Consider the following 26,152-nt stretch of genomic DNA (forward strand, 5'->3'; position numbering starts at 1 on the left):
GCTGAGATTTAAACCAAGCTCATGCAGCATTCTATGTGTTAAGCTGTTGCTTTTGACTGGTGGTCTTCATACTATCATGTCACAATCAATTCTGAAAACTTGGTTTCACACTGGTGATGGTGAAAGAAATGAGGGGGGAAGAATTTTCTCCATAATTATAGGATTATTATTTAAGCACAGAAAATAATGTGCTTTTCTTTGTTATCATGAATTTCTAGCTAGCTATCATATTTTTGCTCCTTTCAAGTCTTCATCAGGGAACTTCAGGGAAGAAAAAGGGTGAAGAAGAAAAATGTGGTTGATCTTGGACCCTTGTCTGTTCCAAGTTACGTTGTTGGGTGGCATGATGGAGAGTCCTTGGATATAGAAATTGGTGCAGAATACATTTGCAATGAAGGAGCTTATAAATTCTTATAAAGAAGAATGTTTGTAGATTCTCCACTTTTCAAAACATCCATCCATTTCAAATCAAAACCCTTTTTATCCGTTCAAGAACAGAAATCCCTCAGCTAGAAGGAAATGGAAGAGAAATCAGCAGTTTCTGTATCTATATCCCCACATCCTTCTGGCTTCTCATATCTATCTGATTCCTATTGAGAGGTCCTCCTTTAACCCTTTCAGCCCCAGTGGCAATTTCCCCACGATGCACTTAGGGCCTTTCCCCAAAGCTGAGCTGAAGTGCTATGCACCATCCTTTGGTCAGGAGAAAACGATACGGTATGAAATTTGCTATCCCCACTGTCAATCTCTAGCCTGCATCTATTACCTATTTTTCAAGTTATTGTGATCACCTGACTTCCCTCCAAGATAATGGATAACAAAGCCTAAGAGATGTTATGTACAGTATCTTGAAGCTGCTCTTGGATAATGTTGAAATAAGTGGAAAAATACTACTTTAATATAATAAGGCTTTCTCACTCCTGGGCTGATGAGACAAAAGTAAAGTGAGCAGCTCTTGGCTGCCCAGGCCTGGTAGCCCTAATGATGTCAGAGCATGAAGTCCTTGTGGTTAGGAGCAAGTAAGAAAAGGCCCTTATAGTGTCTTCAGCATGGCCCAGCCATTGCTGAAGTGATATAAAGCTTGTCCTCATTATGGTTATATTGGCACGACAATGGTTGGATGTTTCCAGAAGTTAATTATAACTGTCTATGGGCTGCAACAATCCAGCTAACTGCTAAGTGGTTTATCTCTGCTAGATAGTTTTTCTTCTTTGCTGTCATCTAGTGGTCATCTGGCTTTTTGTATATCTGTTCTTATAGTCTTGGTAGCCACTGGGCTGCAGAGGCTACTAAAAAGCTCCTATGTTTTTCCTGGTGCTTTCACTAGAGATTCAAAAGTGATTAGCTAAATAGTTTAGGGGTTGATGTTCTTAAAAAATGTCTTTTTACCTATATTTGTTCAAGATTTAAAATTCTCTTATTTTGCTTATTTTGCTTATTTCTTTTTCTACTTTAATTCCAAAGCATAATCCAGAAGTAGAGTTGGTAGATATTATGTGAATCCATGGCATTGCAATTAATTTTGATCTCACCATACATCTATAATAAAAGTTGATATGAACATAAATAGAGGAGAAGCAATGTAACTTTCTGATAGTTTGGGCAAAACACTAATCCTTCTTTTATACTGCTCTGAGTTTCTGGCATGTATGTATGTATGTATGTATGTATGTATGTATGTATGTATAATTCTGGACAAGATTTCTCTCCTTTGTCTCAGGGATTTCAACAATATAGTAAATTTCTTACTTAAAACTAAAATGTTCTAGGCAAAGAAAAGTATTGTACCTATAAAAACTAGGCTGAATTTGGATCAGGGCAGTTTTCTTTGTAAATAAAGCATTTATAATTTTTTTTATAAATTCTCTGGTGAACATAGAAGCTGGCAACAAAAAAAATCCCAGAATAACTGCTCATGTAGAATAACTTTCTACAAGTTTCCTCAGAAGTAAGTGTCACTGAGCTCAGTGTATCTTATTCTAAAGTATGTAGGTACAGGATTATGGCTGTAATCCCAGATCATCTTTAAAACAGGTTCACATACCATGCTTAGTCATAATGTGTTTTGTTTAGCTCTGGCTTAGTGTATGTGCAAATCATGTTCAATAGGTTTTGTGAGCTCAACGAACTGTGATTTATTCAAGAAACATGATTTTAAGCCATAATGTGTTTTTTGGTTTGGCTTAGTGTGATGTGTAAATTTAGCCATTGGGGCCTATAAACCATTGTTTATAGCTTAGTTTTATGTGTTAATTTTGCCACTATAGTTTATTCCACTAACCATAAATCAAGCCACGGTTTAGAATAACATGTCAACGTAACATCTGGCAAGAGTGACAACAAATAACTGAATAACTGCAACCTCATGAAATCTAGACTGAAAAAAAGCCACAGGTAGCAAGTCACAGCCTCAAAATACTTTATTGGAATTGATTATTTGGATTCATACAGAAGAACAAACAAATCAGTTTTAGAAGAAATACAACCAGAATGTTCCCTAGAGGCGAAGATGACTAGAATTAGACACTCATACTTTAGGCACATCATCAGGAAAGACCGTCGCTTGAAAAGGACATCATGTTTGGTAAAGTCGAGGGCCAGTGGAAAAGAGAAAGGCCTTCAATGTGATGGATTGATACGATCACCGCAACACTGGATGCAGACATTGGAACAGTCAGGCATAGGGTGCAAGACTGAACAGCATTTCGTTCTGTTGTACATAGGGTCGCCATGAGTCGTAAACGACTCGACAGCAACTAACAATAACAACAACAATATCAAAGTCAAGCATACTGCGGTTTTTGGATTTAGCCAATACCTATCTTCAAACTATTTATTTCCAGGGCAAGGTCAAGGTTAAATAAATAAGTAAGCAAGCAAGCAAAAGTAATGGGAGATCATCCCAGCAAGTGGCAGTATCCTGCATCCCTCAGCCAGGGTCGCAACTAGGGTCTGTGTCACCCGGGGCAAACATGGATTCCATGCCCATTTTGGTGCCCCCCCAGCACTCATTTTGGTGCCCCCCCTAGTTGCAGCCATGCCCTCAGCTGTAAAAGAAAACTAAGGAGGATCAGACTTGATGGAGGACTACTACAAAGCAATTTAGGGCTGTAGATTGAACTGGATTTTTTTTTTTTTAAATGTTGTGGAAGAAGACCTCAATGGTAAACCACTTCTGTATTGTTGTCAGCAATAACAGTATGGAGTCACCCTGAGTTGAGCTCAATTTGAGGCAGAGTTTATCTTTAGAGCTGGGATCATTTTCAGTGTAGTTGTACTGTAAGGTTGGAATTCAGCCAATATATTCCCAACTTATGGAAGATATGCAAGCAGTCTTGTAAGCAGTTCACTCTTTCTAAGCAAGAAAACCTGCAGCTTCAACAGTGGCTTAATAACCAGAAATACAACTAATGCAGTCACCCATTTCATGGATAGAGACAGTTTGATCAGCTGCCTGCCTGCCTGCCTGCAATGGGGGTATAAAAAACACAGAGAAATTAAAATCACCACTTCTTTGTAAGAAGAAAAAGTCACACATCCTGGCCTATGTTTTGCATATCTGAAAATAAACTTCAGTCAGTCCCGCATAATACATTAAAAGTAACACTGTTGCTCATGGTCTTGAAGTTTTAACAGGGATGGGCAACATGAGGCCTACTAGATGTTGTTGACCTTCAATTGCCAACATCTCTAGCCAGCCTGGAAAAGTGAGGGACCCTGGAAATCGTAATTCAGCACTTTGTGGAGGTATTGCTGCTGATCTAATACATATTTGAAATGATGATCTGAAGAAACGGTATGTGAATACCTTACAAGGAAGGGCAGGCCAAGCTATTTTACTGCCCTATTTAAGTAAATTGTGTAGTTTGGAGATCGAGTCCTCCAGATGTTGTTTATCTACACATCCCAACACTCTTCATCTTTGGTCATGCTGGCAAGATCTATCAAGAATTGAAGTTTGGCAGCATCTGTAGCTGCAATCTGAAATTGTATCGAAGTATTTTTTATTGGACTGAGGAAGGCAATGGCAAACCACCCCGCTCTAGTCTGCCAAGAAAACGTCGCGAAAGCAGCATCCCTCCAAAGGGTCAGACATGACTTGGTGCTTGCACAGGGGACCTTTCACCTTTTTTCACATGTTTTATTGGTACTGCGACACATTTTTGTGATGAATTTACAGATTATTGCACTGTTTACTGCAATTCTGTTTTTACAGAAAGTTCTTGGATAAGTGGCAGTCTTGCCTCCAGGGCCAGCAAAATGCAGGATTCACTTAAACATTTACAGTATACTATATTTTCCTTTCAGTCAATCTGAGAAAATGACAAACAGTATGGGGTACAAAATACCCCATTCTGCAGTGTGGTCTTCTGCAGCCTCAACAAAAACTATCTATCAAGAATTAAAGTTTGGCAGCATCAGCATCAAAACATTATTTTTAATTATCCTGTTAAAGCGTAGAACCATTTGTGGAAGTAGAAAGTCACATTAAAAAAAATAATGATGGGACTTAGCTAATGAATCTCTGTTCCAAAGTTGAGATTAGTCAATGCTATCTTGAGAAATTCACTCCCAATTGGGTATGTAATTGCCATCTTAAAAGTAAATGTTATTTAGTGTGTAGAACTGCAGCCTTTTAATGTTTTTTAAGAGAGTGTTCTCTGTCTCTTAGACAACTAAATTACTTTGCTTGATGGAGGAAGAGGAATGAAACAGGATCAAACTCTGAAAGGTTATCCCCATTATTATCTGGTGCTATGTTTTATGAAAAGCCTGAATTCTCTTTAGTCAAAAAGAATACTTTGACTGACACTCCATAAGAAACAATAAATAAATATTAGGAAGATAATCAATAAATCTGAATAGTGAAATTTTAAGGGGGTGTTGGGAAGAGGAGAACTTCAACTCATCAGTTCATGGATGAGGGAATCTCTGAGGGATAATACAACTTTCATAATATCTTCATAATATCTTCCTGGAATGTGACCTGTTTTCTATAAAAGCAGTGGTTGATGACTAAAGCCAATTGTTCAGCTGAAGTTGACTAAGTTAGGGAATATGATGTAAGTAATATAAATTGTATAGCTGGGGATCAACACAGCTTGCAATTCCTCCCCCACCCCATACATTCTTTTTCAAGGATATGTTAAATTTCTTTTTATTGAATAATTTCCCAAGAGGCATAATAGAACAAATGCAGTTTATTTCTATTGGAAACAGGCAGGTTTCTTCCCTCTCCCCTTTAAGGAAAACGCACACATATCGTACTGCGCAGAAAAGTATAGTACCTCACATAACAGCTTCTTGGAATTCTTTCATATCCATTTTTAGCCAGGCAGAAGTCTGGCAAGCTTTTGTCAAAGGATCCTAATTGTGGAGAACCCTCATCTCTGCCCATAGGTCAGTTTAATCACAAAAAGCTTTCAATAGCCTATTTAGGAATGGTTAGGACTTGTTCTTTGCATGAGGTATACTTTTAAGCAAAAACAAATCCCAAGGGCTGGTTGGTTTTTCTTCTGTAGCAGAAGGTTTCCATGGGCAACTGTTCTGAGCCTGAAGAAGAATAATGCCAAACTCTGCTTTGAAATTAGGTAATCAAGGTAGCACCATTCCTGGTGACCCATGAACACATCTGTGTATATCTTTTTGGCCACAGTATCAAAGAAATCTGCCACTGCTTCTTCTGGGATGTCCTTTTCAACTTCCCCAACTAATGTACCTCCTTGGGATTTCTTCATGGTCTCCTATCCCAGTACTAATCAGGTCTGCTGATCTTTTAGAGAACAGCCAAAGTCAGCTAGGTGCTGTCACCTGCTGAGATGCTGGAATAGAAGAAGTGATAAATATTGGGGAAACCATGTAAATAACACTATCCTATCATGGAAAAACAGTGACACTGATTTTCTAGATTTCTTCCTATTGTGCAGTTATTAAATGCCAAGGATGCCAGGGATAAAAAAAAAGAACCCTAACTTAAAGTGATTGCATTTCAGAATTTCTTTAAGTGGATTAAATGATAGCCCACTTATTCTGGCCTGGGAAAAACACATCTGATCATTTGCTGGTTTGGTGAATTTAAGGGTAGGGAAATCAATGGCTGTCCACATATGATGTAACTACAAATCCTAGCAATCTCAGCCAGCAATAGTATTTAATTAATCAACCAGTTTAGCTGCTGAGCGGTTGGTTTCCATCAAAGTGTGGATGTGGTTGATCTTGTACACATTCATTATCTGGAGAATTCTGTGAGACCAAATGTTATCTCACTGCTGCCTCTTCAAGGCACACCATAGCACGTGGGGTGGCCAGCATTTTTAACTGCAAAATGAAAGCTATAAATTCTGAAACTGGCTGGCTGTAAATGAATGAAGCGTTTTATCCTTGAGTTATAAGCAGGATAATCTGATTTTATTCAAGCCATGGATCACTAATGCATAGCTGTTAACATAGCTTTTTGAAGAAAGCATTAGCTATTCTTAAAAAGGGTGCTTTTTCACACGTGTGGGGGATTATACAAGTTCCATTCTGCCGCGTGCCGCATTTAGGAACCTTTATAGCTGAATAATGGTTTGTTTCATGTTGTATGATTCCACCTCCTTATGTTGATTCTGAAAGGGAAGCAATGGCTGCTTAAACATGTTAAATGGAACTGGCTGGAGTTCAATGAGTTTGGAAGGAAAGCGGGGTGGGTGGGAGAATATACTTCTCTTGTACTTTCCCCTTCTTTTTGCTAAACCTTTCTCTAGCCAACATTCTCTCCTGCTTCCAGAAGTAGAGAGGCTCCACCCCCACCCCCACTGCCCAAAGTTAAATCTGCACAATAATGAGCTGTATAAGGGAGGGATGACATCACCAGTAAGTGGTCCCAGGCTGTTTTGCACAACATTCACCTTTCATTGTTCTGATGACATGGCTGGAATGTGATGGCTAATTCCCTGGAGAGCAGGGACTGAGCAGGGCCTGGGCACCAGCTGGACTCTTGCAAGGGAAGGCGAATAGAAAGGGTTGCTGAGCCTAAGAAGGTAAGAAAGCTCCATGTTGCTGGTGTTATGTCCTTGTTTTCTTAATGTTGCTCCCTGTCAATGCACCTTTGATTGTGTGCAGGCATGTGGGTTAATGAGTTTGCTTGATAGGAAGAATCAGCTGGAAGCTGTTGCACATTGCAGTGGGAAGGACTGATAGGTGCTTGTTAAAGGGGATAGGGCAAAAAACAGCCCTGCAGCTTTTTAAAAGTTAGTTTTTCTGTTTCGCTGAGCTAGAGAGATGACCAGGAAGATATCTTGCAGTGTCATATCTGGGGGACTTTGGTTTTGCATAGAAAGTTTTGACCTCTCTTTGTACATGCAGATGCTTGAACTGGCGTGTTTCCTGGGAATGAAGCCTTCAGTTTCCCATTGACTCCTGTGAAAAGTTTTCTTTTCATCTAAAGCCTTTCTCTGACCTCCCCCAAACTCTGTACCGTACTGATCAATTCTTGTCATGCAACTGAAAAGTTGAAATGATTTGGCTTCTCCAAGCATTTTCTGTTGTGAATACCTTACATGATAGATGCTATTGGGGAAGTCAGCAGGGTATTTGAAAGTCAGTAAGAGAGCGCTTTGCTTTAAAACAGGGAATGTTTCTCAGCATCGATTCAAAGAAAACAAATTAAGTTCCAGCTGGACTCATTCTTAAATGGCACTTAAAATGCTTCTAATTCCACTGGCCTGAATGAATATTAGTATATACACACACACATTGTGTGTGTATATATATATACATATATACATACACATACATTCACATTCTTCCTCCTGCTCAGACAGAACTTAAGACAGGGAAGGCTATATTCATTTTGCTGAAGCTCAGAAGGTCTGAATTGGGTCAAGGCCAAAAGAACAAAAATTTAGGGACACTCCCACCCATCCATGTATACTGCCTTGAACCTTGTGAAGGAAGAAAGATGGGTCTATATTATTTAAAGTACTGTAGGATATTCTAAAATATTTTTGTCTGTATTGGGTTCTGATGTTGGCCCAACACAATTGCACCTGACTAACTTCAGAATGTAAGAAGGACCATGTTGACTCACTTGAAAGATCTGTGTAATTCAGTATCTTTTAGGAGCTGACCCCATAAGTCTAAGACGTTCACATGAGGATGTGAACGGAAGTGCCTTTTCTGTTGCTGTTCCTCAGCAACCAATATTGAGAGGCATACAATGCTTTACGCTGAGCAACTGTTTATAGGCAACATTTCAGCTTAAGTGACTAAGAGGAGCAAAAATTAACAATTTACAATATAATATTCTGTCTCTTAAAAGAAATACAGTACTTTGATTTGGTTGTAGCTTATGATTCTCTGTAAGCAAGCATTTCACTCTCCTTTCATCAATATTCTACATTTTTTCAAGTTTTATAAGCTGTACTGCTGAATAGTATATTCAAGCTCTTTTAAAAAGCTCTTTTTGGTGTTACTATAAAACTTGAGAATTTATAGATTTTCTTCATCTCGTTTCTCATTTGCTTCGTTTTTATGTCACTCTTGTTGGTGCTCATCACCAGAGTTCCTCTGTTCAATTATCTGTTCAATCTTTGTTTTTGTATTGGCTTTTAACTACTTACACAGGATCCTTATAGACATGGGTATTCCAGTCTTCTGGGAAATCACTAGACCTCTTTCAAAAGATTGGTAGGCCTCGTGTGTGTGTGGGTGTGTGTGTGTACACACCCACACCCACACCCATATACATACTGCCAGTTTCTTTACACTGAGGAAGAGCTGTATTGCTGGTTCTGTCCCAAATGAGTATATCAGCATTTTCTACTGCTTCTACCAACAAGGGGTTCTTCATGGCCAAGCTTTCTACTGTTTTTATTAGTTTGGGAGGGAGGTAGGCAGTTTTTGCCTATTCTGATGCCACTTTTCATACTCCATGGAATATCTCTGAGTTTTCCCAACTGTGACTACTGACTCCTGGCATTGCCACTCTTGCATCACTTGTTGATTTGGAATATTGGGAAACTGGGGGGAAAACTAAAAAGACTTCTACTAATTTTCCCTTTAAGCCCAAATGACAAGAATAGTTAACCTGTCTACCAGTTTTCTAGAAGGCTGGTAAACCTCTGTCCCAGAAAAACTCCAGCTAACAGGTGTGAGTGGGGGATGGCCAGGAGCTTATACCAGAAGAATTATGCCAGGATATTTTTCTGCTGACTCAGGGTCTGGAGGAATGCTCATTAATGCAGTCATGAGGAACAATCCTGAGAATCATTAGCAGATCAGTTACATCATCCTAAGCCAAAACATGACCTCCTGCAGTGGTTTCGTGTAAATATTTCACAGCATGAAGGAAGAAGACTGAGCCCTGTGGAACTTACAGTGGTTCCTCTCCCATGGTGTAATGGTTGCCTAATCCCAAATACTCAGTCTCACAAGCTCGGGCTTAAAGATAACTGATTTATTAAAGGAATAGTATGCAAATACAGAGAAAGCTGAGAATGAGCAAAAGTGCGCCAAATACAAACTTAAAAGCCTTGCCTTCAATCCAGTCCCGCCCCAAACACCCATCAGCACGCACCCCCTCCCAGGTGCTAGGAACCGTTACCCGCGCCTGGGAAAGTAACCTTGAACAGGATCACAAACCCAAACATACATTCCAAAGATCCAAAACAAAGGAGAGCGCAGGAATGGAAAAACCCCAAACGAGCCAAGCGAGTGTACACGGAAAATGACTTGACATGTGAAACGTTACAATGTTAACAGAACATTGAAAGGGGAAACATGACACATGGGCACTGACTGGAACTGCCCACTTTGGAAGGAGTAGAACCACTAGACAACAGTACCTCAAAAACCAAATCCTAACAGAGGGTCCAGAATGATACCATAGTCCAGGGTTCCAAAGTGGTCAATATTGACCTCCAAGGGTCAATGGGACTATCCATTGTTTTTGTTGTCATTCGTAGTACTATTAGTTAAAGTAGAATTTATTAAATTATTTTCATATAATAACTGTTTGGGGGTCAATGAACAATCTGAAACTTCATGAAGAGGTTGATGAGCTGGAGAGTTTGGGGACCCCTGCCATAGTCAATGGTATGGAACCCTGCTAAGAGTCTAAGAGGGCCTGGAAGAGCACATTCCTTCCCTTGAGGTCCCAAGAAGGAGCTTCCACCGGAGAAACCAATGCCATTTCTGTCCCATGCCCAGGCCTGAACCCAGAAAAGGGCTCAGAAAATCTGTTGCTTCTAGGACCCTCAGTAACTGAAGCCCCACTGCCTTCTGCAAAATCTTCCCAAAAAGGCAGGGTTTGAGATAGGCCACTGCAGAACTGACTGGCTTCACATAGCATGCTAAATCATAAATTGTAGTTAAGCAACCACAATGGCTGGATTATCATTTTATTCTAAGCCAAAACCAATAAACATTCTATAGGTTAGCATGTTTAAATAGTTTGCAATCGTTTATTAGAAAGTAGGAATTAACTTTAAAAAAAAGACCTTACAACACTGAATGCATTCTCTCTCTGTCTCTTCTCTCAGATTAAAGAAGCTTCTTGAACAGGAAAAAATCTACCAAGCTCGCAAGGACAAAGAACATGCAAAGCGCCTCAGTAAGCTAAGGGAAGAACTTGTTAAACTCAAGTCATTTGCACTTATGCTGGTGGATGAACGGCAGCTGCACATTGAGCAACTTGATCAGCAGACCCAGAAAATACAAAATCTCACCCAGAAATTGAGAGAAGAAGAAGAAAAGTTTAAGGTCTTAAATTCCAAAGCAAAAGAAGATGGGCAGAAATTAATAAAGTTGGAGGCTGAACTTGAGTACAAGACAGCCTCATATTCTCAAGGGCATGAGGAGATGACTGCTAAATTTACCAATCAAGAGTCACACAATAAGCATCTCAGGCTTAAGCTAGTGGGTTTAACCAACAAAATTGAGGAACTGGAAGAAACCAATAAAAGTCTTCAAAAGGCGGAAGAGGAGCTTCAGGAGTTGAGGCACAAAATAGCCAAGGGGGAATGTGGGAACTCCAGCTTAATGGCTGAGGTGGAAAACCTTCGCAAGCGTGTGCTTGAAATGGAAGGCAAAGATGAGGAGATCACCAAAACAGAATCTCAGTGCAAAGAGCTGAAAAAGAAATTGCAAGAGGAGGAACATCAGAGTAAGGAACTGAGGCTTGAAGTGGAGAAATTGCAGAAGAGGATGTCGGAACTTGAGAAGCTAGAAGAAGCTTTCAGCAGAAGCAAATTGGAATGTACCCAGCTGCGTTTGAACTTGGAGAAGGAAAAGAATTTAACTAAAGACCTGATCAATGAGTTGGAAGTAGTGAAGATTCGGGTAAAAGACTTAGAGTCTTCAGAAACCAAGTTGGAAAAGGCAGAATTGATCCTAAAAGATGATCTGACAAAGCTGAAGTCTTTTACAGTCATGCTGGTGGATGAAAGAAAAAACATGGCAGATAAAATAAAGCAGGAAGAGAGGAAAGTGGAAAACCTGAATAGGAACTTTAAGGTGGAGCAAGGCAAAGTTATGGAAGTGACTGAAAAGCTAATAGAGGAAAGTAAAAAACTTTTGAAGCTGAAATCTGAAATGGAGGAAGAAGTATCCAGTTTGACCAAGGAAAAGGATGAGTTAATTAACAAGCTAAAAAGTGAGGAAGAGAAATCTTTGCAGCTGAGCTGTACAGTGGATCTATTAAAGAAACGAATTGAGAGCATAGAGGAGGTTGAAAGAGAAATTGCCAGAGGTCGAGTTAGAAAAGGACCAGGGCTTGCTGGACAAGAGGATAACCAGATCAGAGAACTAACGGTTGAAATTGAAAAGCTAAAAAATCGTCTCAAGCAGCTAGAAGTGGTTGAGGGAGATTTGATGAAAACTGAGGATGAATATGATCAGCTGGAGCAGAAATTTAGGACTGAGCAGGACAAAGCTAATCTTCTTTCCCAAGAGCTGGAAGAAATGAAGCTCCAGATTGCTAAAAACAAAGCAATAGAGAAGGGAGAGGCAGTGAGTCAAGAGGCTGAGCTGAGGCAAAGATTTCGGGTGGAGGAAGCTAAAAGCAGAAACTTGACAGCAGAAGTACTGGCTCTTAAAGAAAAAATTCATGAGCTGATGAACAAAGAAGACCAGCTTTCCCAGCTCCAAGTAGATTATTCAGTCCTCCAGCAAAGGTTTATGGAAGAAGAAAGTAAAAACAAAGCCATGGGACAGGAGGTGCTGAATTTGACAAAAGAACTTGAGCTGTCTAAACGCTATAGTCGTGTCCTGAGGCCCAGCATGAATGGCAGAAGGATGGTTGATGTTCCTGTTACATCTACTGGAGTCCAAACTGATATGATGAATGGTGAAATGGCAGAAGAAGAGACGCCTGCCGTGTTCATTAGGAAATCCTTCCAGGAGGAGAACCACATCATGAGCAACCTTCGGCAGGTTGGGCTCAAGAAGACCAATGAGAGATCATCTGTGCTTAACAGGTATCCCCCAGCTGCACATGAGCTTACAATGAGAAAATCTTGGATTCCCTGGATGAAAAAAAGAGACAATAGTTGTCAGCCAACTCAAGACAAAGGAGCCAGAATTCAAACCAGCCCTGAACATCCTGGGGAAGTGGTTCTTTCTCCAAAGCAGGGGCAGCCTCTTCATATTCGGGTAACGCCAGATCATGAAAACAGTACAGCAACTTTGGAAATTACTAGCCCAACAGCTGAAGATTTCTTCTCAAGTACCACTCTTATTCCTACCCTAGGAAACAAAAAACCAAGGATCACCATAATTCCTTCTCCTAATGTCATGTCCCAAAAAGGGAAAAGTGGTGAGAGCCCAGTGGGTCCAGAGAGAGCAATGTCACCAGTGACTCTAACTACTTTCTCCAGAGAGAAATCTGTGGAGAGTGAGATGTCTCCATTCATGGAAAGGCCCATGTCTCCGATTCAGATCATGACCTTGTCTACCTCTGCAGCACCCACAGAAATTACTGTATCCCCTGAGTCACAGGACATGACCATGGGGAGGGCTGTATTTAGAGTGACACCAGAGAAACAAACTGTCCCAACTCCAGTCCGACAGTACAATCCAAATACAAGCATTGTAACGACTGAGGACAACAAAATTCATATCCACTTAGGTACTCAGTTTAAACGCTCACCTAGCACTGCCCAAGAAGGAATGAGTCCTGTAATTACTGTCAGGCCTATGAATGTAGCGGCAGAAAAGGAGGACATGACAGGGACTGTTCTTCGGTCCCCCAGGAATAATGTGTCCTCAAGAACTGGAGCAAGCAAAGTGACCAGCACCATCACTATCACTCCAGTTACTACATCATCCACACGAGGAACACAATCAGTGGTAAGCGTTCCAGACTCTGTTGGCCATTGGTGTGTTTGCACAATGTAGAGAAAGGTGGCAGTAGAGCAGGAGTGGTCAATCTGTGGCCCATGGGCTGCATACAGCCTTCATTCAGCACCTCATCTGTGGCCCCTGATTACTCCAATGTCAGTTGTAATGCTTTGGATTTGTTTTTTAAAATTCTCACCTTTAAAATACACAGTCTCCAAATGCCCTGAATTCATTGGTTTGGGAATTGATTTTGCCCCCCCCCCACCTTTTTTGGTGTGTTTTTTGTGGGGGGGAGGATTTTTAATCATAGAAATAGGAGAGGAGGCCTCCGGAAGATAACATGTTCCTGTCCTTACCCTTAACTTCCCAAACCAGAAAAATAGCCCCCAGTCAGTCCCCAAATAGTGATTGGGGGCTGTTTTCAAACCATGGAGAACTGTAAGGGTAGGAGTGGGAATTTTTTTATTTGCTTCTTTAAGACCCTTATATTTTATCTCCATCCAGCTTCCTGCAACCCTCTGGAAGGGTGGAAAGCTGAATTGCGTCCCCAGCCCTTCAACCGCTGTCTGTCCCTGTTTCAATCAGTCTTACCCGATAAGCAGGGATAGGGATTTTGATGTGAAAAGTGTGGATCCATCCTTAAATTCCCTAAATCAAGGATTTACTTGCTTGGTTCAAATGCAATAAGAATCCATAATTCTCTGTTACAGAAATGATTGGTCTTTGGCCTCTCTAGCTTCTTTCCTTCTACTACTGTATATCAGGAGAAGGAAAGTATCTGCTAACTTTTTAAAGAGTTCCTTGAGTATTCAAACTCAAAAAACCACCTCCCTTAAAAACTAGCTATTGAATACAAGTCAGCATCCAAAACTTTAAAAATATATTTCCCATTGTGTCTTTGGGTTATAAAATGAGGGAGATGTTTCTCTAAGATAGGTTGGAGTCCAATCTGTTTCCCCCCGTTACTTATTCTCCATATTTTAAATTGTCCATTGTTTCATTTTATAAATTTGTATCCTTCAAAAGGCAAGTGAGACATGATTTTCTTTTCTCATGAATATATGTGAAATGAGAACTAATGCTGCTTAGTCCTATATGGAAATCCCACTATGTCTAAAAAGATGATTCAGTTATGATTGAGTTACTCTTAAACATGAGTACTATTGCAATCTTTATATTGCAGTCTTGGGGCTCTGTTAGATAATTAACCAAAAACTCAAGTGAGATAAGTTCCCTCACTCCAATCCCTATATTCCACCTGTCTTCACGTTCCTTTTCTTGACACAAGATACTAAAATAATATGATAAAATCCAAGCATGTGGTCAAGAATAAGAACTAGATTGATATTCTGGAAAAAATGAGTCTAGAATGGTGCAACCATAAAGCAGTTCTTGCATTGTCTCTTGGTTTGGTTGTGAGAATCAGACTAAATGAGGAGAGTTTAGGTACAGATATTAGAGCAGTAAGTGTCCTAACAGTCAGTCATGCAAAGTTTACAGTTACATAGATTTATATTGTTCTGAGCTAAGAAATGAAATCATTTATTACAGGGGTGGAGAGCTTGTGGCCTTCAGATATTGTTGAACTTTTAACACATCAGCCTCAGCCAACAGTGACAGGAATTATGGAGGTGTTCATCCAGTCCAAATCACAGTGTCTCTGACTGAAAGCTGTCCAAACCTGCTTGAACATAACCAATGAAGCTGAGCCACTTTCAACCCAATCTTATTGTTAGGAAATATTCCTTGAAGTTTAGCCACAATCTGCCTTCCTGTAACTTAAGATCATGATTTGTTGTCTTGCTTCTAGGATGATACAGAACAGGTCTTAACCTTCTTTGGTGTAGAAACACTTTTGGTACAAGAAGGCCATAATATCTCCCCCCATCCCTTTCCCCACTGTCTTTTCTCAAGGCTCAGCATGCTAGTTCCCCCAGTTGTTCTCTGTAAGCCTTAGGGCTTATCAGCGCATCCTGTTTGCCTCTGCATGAGAATGGCACACTTCACATTTCTTGAAGACCTGAACATACAAGATCTTCAGCCCATCCTCAGCCTGCTGTTGTCTTTCTTTCCTTGCTCCATTGCAAAAGTGGCATTTTTCAACTTCTACCAACACAAGCCATGCTCATTCTCTTGACACCAAGAGGCCAACTTCTCCTGCAAGTAGAGGAGAAAGGAAGGATGTAACATTCTGCTGTCAGTACTCTGATCTCTGCGGAATTGGAGATTTGGCAGCAAAGAAGCTGATCTTCCCCACTTTTCTCCCTGCTTCTCCTGCCATCCATGGGAGTCAAGGGCAATGGGAGAAAGGAGAAGGGAAAAGACTCACTTCCCAATGGAAGGTACAATGGAAGATATGACTGACCACAAGGGTATGTTGGCACTTTCCCCATTGTTCAGCTGTCTGCCATCCTCTGCACGTAAAGTGCTGCTGAGCCACAGGTGGCATTTTACACTGGTGCCTAGTGGTCTCCCAGTAGACAGGTAGACCTGTCACTATGACAGACATCTTCACTGTACTAGTAGACTGCTGATATGTGTCCCTTGTGAGTTCAGTGCACCGTGCGCTGTGGGGTGGTTTGAGACATGTATTGGGAGGGGAAGTGGCACTCGCATGATACAACTGCCCCATCTTTGCTGCAGCTACACCTGTCACAGGTGTGTGTATACCCATTTATATACATGTATTAAAAAGTTTCCTGTAGGGCTACTGGCAACAGACCTGCAGTTCCACACCTGGTGGCCTGGAGGTGAGGCTGCCCTCTTCTGCCAGCACCCATGGGCAGCCTTACTGTAAGGGTAAGGAGTGCCACTTCCACCCCCTTTTCCCTTCCCCTGCAGGAAGGTGGGAAAAGGACTGTTCAGCTGCCACTGGGGGGGTGGGGGGGGGACAAGCAGGTGCTTTTGGTGCCAGAAGAACTAGCATGGAAAAGACCCACTTTCCTTCCATTTCTTCCGGTGCTGCTCCTGTCACCTCCTGGGGAGAATGTCTCCTTTGCTCCCAGATCTCAAGTTGGAGACCTGACAGCAGAAGACAAGTACAAAGGAGGGGTTCTTTGTTCCTCCCACCCTCTCTTTCTCTCCATGGACACTCAGTACAGACTGAGCCCTCTCTGCCTTATAGTTGAGGCAGAAGGAAGGGTTGGAAGGGCAGTCAGCCCTTTTGATTAATTCCCACTATTTGGAAGTGGGAGGTTGTATCTCTTCCTCAGTTGGTTTAGTAGTGATGTTGGATTTTCCTCCCTCCTGGGGAGGCTGGGAACTACCGGGAGCTCATGGCAGAAGGGTTGCCAGCCCTGCAGAGAGTAACTTCACATGTTTGTTTAATCATCCTTAATGCCCTTTTTTCTCCTAGAATGGCAGAATGTTAAGGCATTGGGAGGGAAAGAAGCCAAGAATAGTGTTGTAGCCTTCCAACAATCCTGTGAGCTAGACTAAGCTCAGAGTAAGGAACCCGGGTAGCTGACATTCCCAAACATGAGTTTCCCAACCCTATCCTTTTACAGCTATTGCATACTCCCAGCGTTCAACAATCTTAACAATTGTACTTGCCAATAGACCAGAAACAGAAGAGTCTTTGATCTTGGCTAGCCAGAGTGCTCAGGGAGAAGAGTTGCTGAACTGTGGCTATTAATGATTTAAGCTGCCAGAAAGATCCTGCACTTGCTTTTTGGAAGAGTTTACTCTAGAGCTCTAATTAGCATCAGCAAAGCTTCCTTCTTTGTCTGGTATTTTGATTGGAGGGCTGACCAATGCAGTTTTGGACTTCTGCTTTCTGTCTTTTTTTTAAATCTTCCTACTGAGAATTACCATTCAGATTCCTGACAAGTGAGGTTCAGGTTAATGAAACATAGCCAAGCTTTCCAAACTGCTTTATTCCATATGGAACTAACTTAATCCAGTAGAAATATAGCAGGATATTATTGTTATTGTGGTGATCATTATTGTTTTAAATGTTTCAATATCGGTTCTGGGTATCTCTTTTATGATGATGCTTGAAAGCTGGTAAAGGGAGTTTTGTTCTTTCTACTAATTTACTTTCCGGTGTGGAATGGAGAAGATGAAAAGACGGTTGACCTTTTAAGTTGCTACAAAGTCATAATTGCATATTCAGACAAATATTTTATGCTTGGTCTCTAAAACAACCAGTTAGTTTCTTTGCAAAGGCTGATCTGTTGTTCTCACACTCATATCCGCTTTAGAGCAACTTCCTCTCACTAGATGATCTGAGCTGCATCTCCAGTCATTTTCAGCCAATAGCTGTATTGGCTGTACCCAAACTGTAGGAGTTTGGAATATTGATACTTAGGGAGTGCAAGGCTAATGAAGGTTACTTTATAGTGAATCATACATTGTGAATGTAAATAAGGTAAAGGTTATATTTGCCTTCCTAGTGTTGTTGTTTATTCGTTTAGTCGCTTCCGACTCTTCGTGACTTCATGGACCAGCCCACACCAGAGCTTCCTGTCGGTCGTCAACACCCCCAGCTCCCCCAGGGACAAGTCCGTCACCTCTAGAATATCATCCATCCATCTTGCCCTTGGTCGGCCCCTCTTCCTTTTGCCCTCCACTCTCCCTAGCATCAGCATCTTCTCCAGGGTGTCCTGTCTTCTCATTATGTGGCCAAAGTATTTCAGTTTTGCCTTTAATGTCATTCCCTCAAGTGAGCCATTTTGCCTTCTTGGTTTTCTCTTTCTTTGGGATGTATTTTGTTGCCGCCTCCTGAACAATGCTGCCAACTTCTGTCCAGAGTTCTTCCGGGACCCTATCTACTAAGTCCAGTCCCTTAAATCTGTTCTTCACCTCCACTGCATATTCCTTAGGAATATGAGTGAGCTCATAACTAGCTGATCTGTGGGTCTTCCCTAATCTCTTTAGTTTGATCCTAAATTGTGCAATAAGAAGTTCGTGATCTGAACTACAGTCAGCTCCAGGCCTTGTTTCTACCGACTGTACAGATGTCCACCACCTTTGGCTGCAAAGGATGTAATCAATCTGATTTCGGTGTTGTCCATCTGGTGAAGTCCATGTATAAAGCCGTCTCTTAGGTTGTTGGAAGAGAGTGTTTGTTATGCAGAGTGAATTGTCTTGGCAAAATTCTATCAGCCTATGTCCTGCTTCATTTTGTTCTCCCAGGCCATACTTACCTGTAATTCGAGGTGTCATTTGACTGCCCACCTTAGCATTCCAGTCTCCCGTGATGAAAATAACATCTCTTTTAGGCGTGTTGTCCAGTAGGTGCTGCAGATCCTCATAGAACTGCTCTACTTCAGCTTCTTCAGCATTTGTGGTTGGGGCGTATATTTGGATCACTGTGATGTTAGATGGCTTGCCCTGAATTCGAATTGAGATCATTCTGTCATTTTTTGGGTTGTATCCAAGCACTGCTTTAGCCACTTTACTCTTAATTATGAAGGCTACTCCATTTCTTCTGTGGTCCTCTTGTCCACAGTAGTAGATCTGGTGGTCATTTGATGTGAAGTGGCCCATTCCAGTCCATTTCAGTTCACTGACGCCCAAAATGTCTATCTTTAATCTTGACATCTCACCAATAACCACATCCAATTTGCCCTGGCTCATAGATCTTACATTCCAGGTTCCAATGGTGTGTTGATCCTTAGAACAGCGGATTCGCCGTTCACCACCAGCACCGTCGGCCGCTAGCCGTCCTTTCGGCTTTGAGCTAGCTGCGTCATCACGTCTGGGGCTAGTTGAACTCATCCTCTGTTCCTCCCCAGTAGCATTTTGACCATCTTCCGACCTGGGGGCCTCATATTCCGATGGTATAGCGACATATCTCTGGTTGTACTGATCCATTTAGTTTTCATGGAAAGAATACTGGGGTGGGTTGCCATTACCTTCCCCAGGGATCGCATTTAGTCTGACCTCTCTGTCATGACCTTCCCGTCTTGGGTGGCCCTTCACGGTTTAGCTCATGGCGTCATTGAGGTGCTCAAGCTCCAGCACCACGACAAGGTAACGATCCTTTGCTGAAGTTGCCTTCCTAGTAAGTTTGCAAATTGCTACAAATTATTTGTTGGGTTAAACTAATGTGCTGTGTAGATACAATGGTCCCATTACTAGTTCTAATGTTTAATTGATTGATACTAGTTCTAATGAATGGGCATGATCAGCTTTAAGGACATAGCTATCCTCCAATGCTCTGTCCCTTTCTCTAGGAATTCCTCGGAATTGCAGCACGCTTTGGCAGAAACCAATGATCTTTAATGCAAACTGATCTACATTTTATCACGCTTCTATTTTTTAGGCAAAGCTTTATCAAATAAAGTGGTATACAATTGCAGCTTAGATAGACCTCAATGAAAAAAAAATCCCCCAGGATTTCAGGTATACTAAAAGGAGTTAGAATATAGTTAGTCATAATAGGAATACCAAAGTTTTCAGAAAAGTCACTAAAGTACTTCTCCAATCTGGCACCTTCCAGATGAGCTGGCAAAGCAATTTTGGCCATACTAGCAGGGAATTCTGGGAGTTGCAATCCCATCACATCAGAAGGGCATCAGGTTGGGGAAGGCTACACTAAATGCTCCTTTAGTCCAGGGATCAATAACCTTTTTAAGTCCTGGCACTGTGGTCTTGTGTATTGGCCTAATTTCCTTCCTATAAAGGAGTATGGAGATCACCTTGAAGAAAGAATGCAAGAACAGTTAAATAAACATCAGCTTAGCCCTGGGAAAGGAGACAGGGTGAGAAAGAACTCAAGATAACCCTGCCTTGATTCTCTTTGGTATAAGCGGGGGCAGAGGGAAACCTTTTCTGGTGTTCAAGATTGTTATTATACCCTACAACAGTAGAGTTCCAGTAGTTTTTGTTATATCTGTTTCCTGACCTGGCCTACCTCGAACAGCTAATATCTCCCCACATTTCCAGAATCTCACTACATTTGGTATTTTTAAAGTTTTAATTTCAGTGGGGGGGGGGGGCTGCAAATGCCATTTGTAGGAGTGACATAGGCCAACTTGCCAGCCATTGCATAATCTACACTAGATTCCATCATCTTTCTGAAAGGAGTTAGACTGCTTTTGGCTGAGTCCCCAACTACAGTATCTTTATCTATGGAAACAGAGTCCCCAACTATATTTATTATGGAAAATGTGTCTTAAATGCTTTCTAGATAAGAAGCAATAGGTGTATGTGTGTGTGTGTATCTTCATGTATCTGTGTATGTGGAGAGCCAGTGTAGTATAGTAATTAAGATGCTGAGCTAGGACAGGAATCCCAGGTTCTAGCCCTCCCATAGGCATAGAAGCTGACTGTTGATTTTGGCCCAGCCCTAGACTGAAAGGGAAGTTGAAAAACATATATCCACCAACTTGCACTGGACCGACATGGTAGATTATAGTCCATAACCTTCAATGAAGAGGCCTTCATCCTGCAGTGGATTGATAATAAGTGTGTGGGTCTGTTTGTGTGTGTGTGTGTGTTTGTGTGTACACGTATACACATGGACAAAATAACACATTGAAGAGTCTCTTTTAAGTCTGTGGCTTTCCCCCCCTTTTCCTTCTTTGTCTTGCAGGCAGGACAGGATGGGTCATCCCAGAGACCTACACCCACCCGAATCCCTGTATCTAAAGGTATGAAAGCTGGGAAGCCAATAATGCCGGCCCCTGGATCAGGAAATGAGACCAAATTCGAGCCTCGTGCCGAGACTCAGTCTATGAAAATAGAACTGAAGAAGTCTTCAGCCAGTAGCTCTGCCTCCCTTGGTGGGGGGAAGGGCTGAGGGCAGTGTCTCAGGGGGTATGTTGTGCAGGTTTTACTGCTGCCATGGAAATAAGCCCCGTCTGTGTGGTTTTTAGTGTTTGCATGTACTAATGACACCTGCTGAAGCTGTCACATCAACTAATGCATGCACGTCTTACCTACTGAATGTATAATCCCTTCTTTTCCCCTCAGTTAAGTTAAAAATTCATGGGTTAGCCTGGTTCAGCCACTTCTAAAATTGAGCTACTGATTAACATTTTCAAACATCTACTCTCCATCTTAATTATAAGATTATTTTCTTATAATCACTTTTTGTGCATTATGTAATAATTTGATGCTCTCAGGAGATGCTCTCTAAATGAATGGTTTGTCAGAAAAATAATGGAGTTAACTGTTGAATTGCAGATGATTAAAGAAGACATATTGTTTGTTCCTTCAATTCTGATGTTTCTCAGATAGAAACTGCCAATATGGAAATACCCCAGCTAGAGAATTATATGGAAATACCCCAGCTAGAGAATTATATGGAAATAGCCCAGCTAGAGAATTAGTAGACTGTCGAAGAACTGGCCTTTAATCTTGTAGAATTGTCCTCCTTGTCAAATGGGACTAAACTGAGGGATCATTAAAATCACTTAAAATTCTCAATCATGTCAATGAATTACAAATCAATTAGGTAGTAAAATAATAACCATTTTATATAATGTTTTATATCTCTCTTGACAAGTTTCTGAAGCAAACTGAAGTAGAGACCTTGTTAAATACAAGGCATTCTGAATCAGAGTCAAGGCCTGTGTCCAGGACAGGGGTAGAATGGACATTGTCTTCTTGACTGTGTGTCTTCTGTCTGTATTGAATTTTTTGAAGTGCTTTGCTCATTTTTGAAAGCATGTTTTCAAAAGTAGAAATCTCTATAAGAAGTGCTGACTTCAATTATGAAGGAAGCTTTCTTAAAAGCAAACTAATGGAACAAAGACTTCTAGATTTGGTGGAAAGGACTTCGATACAAAATTCCTTCCTTCCCTCCCTCCCTCCCTCCCTCCCTCATTGGATGACCTGTTAAAATTCAGCAACAGCTTCCTTAAGACTCTGGATTAGAGGGAAGGATAATAAAAATGAATCTTTATGCAACCAATGCATAATTTAAAAATGAAATGGTTATATTGGCTAAAACAGAATGAATGGATTTGTTCATTAGAAGGCTATAGTGGGAACCTCTGAAGGGAAGAAATGAAGTTGTCTGAGTCTATAAAACAGAGATAGCCATCCATCAGTGGTCGTAAGTAAAATATGAATAAACAAATGAGTCATAAGTGATAAGTCTTCTATGGCTAAAAACTACAAATTAGAAGCAAGTTATGGAAGAAGATAGCTACATTTTCTTCATCATTAGAAGGTTCATATACTGAAATGTTTTCAGATATTTCAAATTCCAGATGAATAACATATTAGTTAAGAGTAAAACTTAACTAATATGTTTTAAGCAACAACTTAAAACAAGCAGTTCTTCATGGACTGAACCCTCTTTCGTCAAACTATACTGAGGTCTCAAAATATCATAGATCACGATGGGAGTACACTTTTTACACTTTTTAAACTAAGATGAGATGTTCATATTTCAGTTTACTTTGAGTTTGATATCTCAGTGTCCCCCAGCTTAGTGCCTGATGTCTGATTTGTTGGACTTCAACGTTCATAATGCCTAGCTACTCTGGTGAAGGGTTCCTACACGTGTGGCATTTGTGCCCTGTGCTGTGCCACTCTGTTCCAACAACACTGTCTTCTTTGGACAGCCAACCCTATTTTGAGCTTTAAAATTCTGCATTTCTGTGAGCATTACTGGAACTCTGAGGGGTTTGGAGGCAGGCTGTTCTCCCACTTGCTGAAGCTGTTTGTGCCCTCTCCCCATCTGAATGTGGAGCTCTTGAATAGATTTCACAGGCAAGCTTATCAGCAAATGCATCTGAATTCTTCATGTCAGTCTTAGATTCACAATCTGTGATTTAAAACAACAAGAAACATTGCTCCTACTGATTTTCCCTGCTTAGATAAGCTGCATACAGCACATTCTTTTCCTGTCCTGTTTCCCAGCCTCCAGCTTCTTGTAGTTGGGAATAATACTGTAAAATGATACACACATGCATATCACAGTGTTCCCTTTTGGGGCAGGGGCATTATTCAAAGTGCAGAAAAGGAATGAGAAATAGTACGCAAAAGGAACTAAAGACACAAGAAAGGAGGAAAGAGGAAAAAGAGATATAATTACATTTAGTTAACACCAATAGCATTCTCTGTACCTCGCCTTGCTGCCACCACATCCATGCACCGCTTGTTTAAATTTCTCACCTCTTCCTTTTTGAGCATCTTACCAACTCCAACTGCAATGTTCTTAGGTGTTCTTTTCCTCTTAATCCATTCACTTTTTCTTCACATATTTGTTTCACAGTTCAGTCCTCTTTCATTTTCTGTGAGTGACCAAACCATCTCATCATACTTCTTCCATACTGCTCACTCTTTTGTATTAAACTCACATTCCTTCAGCACCCCCACATGCTTATTAAGTACCTCATATCCATTGCATTCAACTTACTTTTGAATTTCTCCTGACATACAAAACCCTCGCTTTCATATAACAATTTAGGCAGAAGAATTTTGCTTCTTTCAACAAACATTCATTCCTCACAGCAGACCACATCCTACTTATTACCTTTTAGCCAGTATTTACAGATCTTAAAATATCTGTCTCCATTTCCCTCTGGATGAATACCATTTATGCATTACTTGCAATAATTCACTTCATTTTCTCCATCAAGCACAACTACCTTGATATTTTATTTTATTTTATTTATTTATTGTATTTCTTCACCGCCCATCTCATATTGCAATGACTCTGGGCAGTTTACAAGTGAATAAAAGAATAAAAATAATAGATTCATTATAAAATATAAACATACATAAATATAAAAATATAAATATAAAGCATAAAATACAGAGTATTTCATTCATTAACCTGAAGATCCATAGTACTTTTTGCATCATATAATCTAACTAACATTTTCTGCAAATTGTTTGGGTTCTTAGTCAACAGCATGGCATCATTTGCATACATTAATGCATACATGTTCTTGTCTCCAACCAACACCCTTCTGTCACCACAAGCATTTCTTATACTTTTGTCCAGCTATCTTCATTAGATGCTTTACCCTTTTCTCTTAGTTTCACAGATACACAACATATCTATTTGTCTTTCTTGCATTTCGTTTGTTAATTTACTTCTCTTATATTCCAAATTGTAAACTTCCATATGCCATGGTCCTGACTTCAGTTGCCCATCAAGGCTTTGGTCAATTGAGACTTTCACATAATATTGAGTCAGTTTGGTGTGGTGGCTAAGGTGCTGGGCTAGAAACCAGGAAACTTAAGTTCTAGTCCTCCCTTAGGCATAAATCCCAACTGTTGTTGTGGGGAAAATAGGAGGTGAAGCCTTAAGTATGCATGCGGGATTAAAATCTTTCCTTCCTTCCTTCCTTCCATCCTTCCTTCCTATTCACACAATAGAGAATATGTCAACTGTGTTACCAGCCTTGGTTGTACCTATGCCACATGCCACATTTCCTAATGATAGGAAGAGTCTAAAATGAATGTGGCTTAGAAAAAAAATTGTCTGGATATAAATGTGATGACTTAATATATTCATTTTTATCAAACCTATCACACCTCATAGGATCTTTGGTAAGGACCAGGCTACCCAGTGCCGGGGCAAAAAATGAACTAAATTTGCTTCTATAAGACTATGCTTTGACCATAGGAATCAATGGCAGCTACTCATTTATATGAGGTATGCTTTTAATGCATTGTTGAGATAGCAGCTCTGTTCCTTGCATCTGCTGAATCTATAGATTCTTATTCTTGATAACCCTGTGAAACAAAGGGGGGATTTGTTTTTAATGGAAATAAGGGATAATGGTAGAGTACCAGACCAGGCCTTGTTGATATGTGGGCCATTTAATGTTGAAAAAAGATTGAAGCCATTTTACTGTGATTTTGTAACTCACCAGGAATCACTAATTGGTTTGGTAGATTGACTCTTCTGTAGTGTTTTATGTTGTTTGGCAGATAAAATAAACCTATGCTTTAGCTTTGAAAGGGAGACCTGCATGATTTAATTTAGAATATAATCTACCAATGTGGGCAGACTGGCAGTAATGAGAAGCTTGTGCCTGCTATCCCAGAATACTTCACTGAATAGAAAACTAGACACAACCTTTTCCCCAACCTTAGAGTTATATGTACTGGCCCTTAGGTTCAAGAATCATCGGAGCAAGCCAAAAACTTGCTAGAAATATAGGTTCTGTGTGCCATCCACTGATGGCAAATATTGTCCAATGAATTCTTAACATCCTGTAGCTGTGAGACCCTAGATCATTTCTTCAGCTATTGCTCTTCATAAAACACCTTGGTAGCACTAAAATAACATGTGGCTTCCCAAGATATGGTTTGATGGGGGGCTAAATGCATTATTTGCTAGTTTAGACATCTTCTCAAAATTAACTTGGGTTTGAGGTCATTTTGATAACAGTGTAAGGTTGCCACATTTGCACTGTAAGCTACGCCCCGCCCCCCATTTTAACTGGCTTATGGAACCGGCTACTATAGCAACGGTGGCTTTAGAAGGCTCTTGTGTGCTTTTACTGCATATTAGCTGCTGACATTTGTGAGCATGATCGAAACTGTCATTTGCTGGCAGTGAGATCATCTTTTGGGGCTTATTTTCACAGAGGGTTATCCCCCCCCCCCCAAAACAGTGTAATTCCTGTAATCTTTACTGAACTTTTACAAAAACTTGAGCTAATATTTTGTGATTATAAAAGCTGACTTCATGTTAAAACTATCTTACTACTTGGACAAGGTTCAGCTTTAGGAATTTTGTGTATATTATGATTTAAGAACTTCTAGGTAGGGAAGTATCAACCAAGAATGCAAGAACAAATAGAAATGTGTTTGGATTTACTACAATTATATCAACCTTCTGGAAGTTACAAAATGTGATACACTTCAGTGGGGCATTTGTAGGGAAGGGTCTTTAAAGTTGTTCAAACACAGA

General features: G+C 40.6%; 2 protein-coding genes across 6 annotated transcripts in view; both read left to right on the forward strand.

Annotated features, from left to right (window-relative positions):
• LOC134503995 (cytochrome c oxidase subunit 7A2, mitochondrial) overlaps positions 1-26,152 on the forward strand; it is a 410,163-nt gene that overhangs the window by 346,504 nt on the left and 37,507 nt on the right. The window lies entirely within an intron of this gene.
• FILIP1 (filamin A interacting protein 1) overlaps positions 1-26,152 on the forward strand; it is an 88,518-nt gene that overhangs the window by 58,398 nt on the left and 3,968 nt on the right. For 2 of the 4 annotated variants that reach the window (XM_063312962.1, XM_063312971.1), the window contains exons 5-6: positions 10,524-13,329; positions 20,861-20,918. In XM_063312962.1, the coding sequence (XP_063169032.1) occupies positions 10,524-13,329; positions 20,861-20,918 (2,864 nt within the window). Of the gene's footprint in view, positions 1-10,523; positions 13,330-20,860; positions 21,409-26,152 lie in introns of those variants that run through there. The other 2 variants (XM_063312954.1, XM_063312980.1) reach the window with 2 other exon arrangements.

This window comes from Candoia aspera, chromosome 1 (assembly GCF_035149785.1).
Source record: "Candoia aspera isolate rCanAsp1 chromosome 1, rCanAsp1.hap2, whole genome shotgun sequence".
In the NCBI taxonomy this organism is placed as follows: domain Eukaryota; kingdom Metazoa; phylum Chordata; class Lepidosauria; order Squamata; family Boidae; genus Candoia; species Candoia aspera.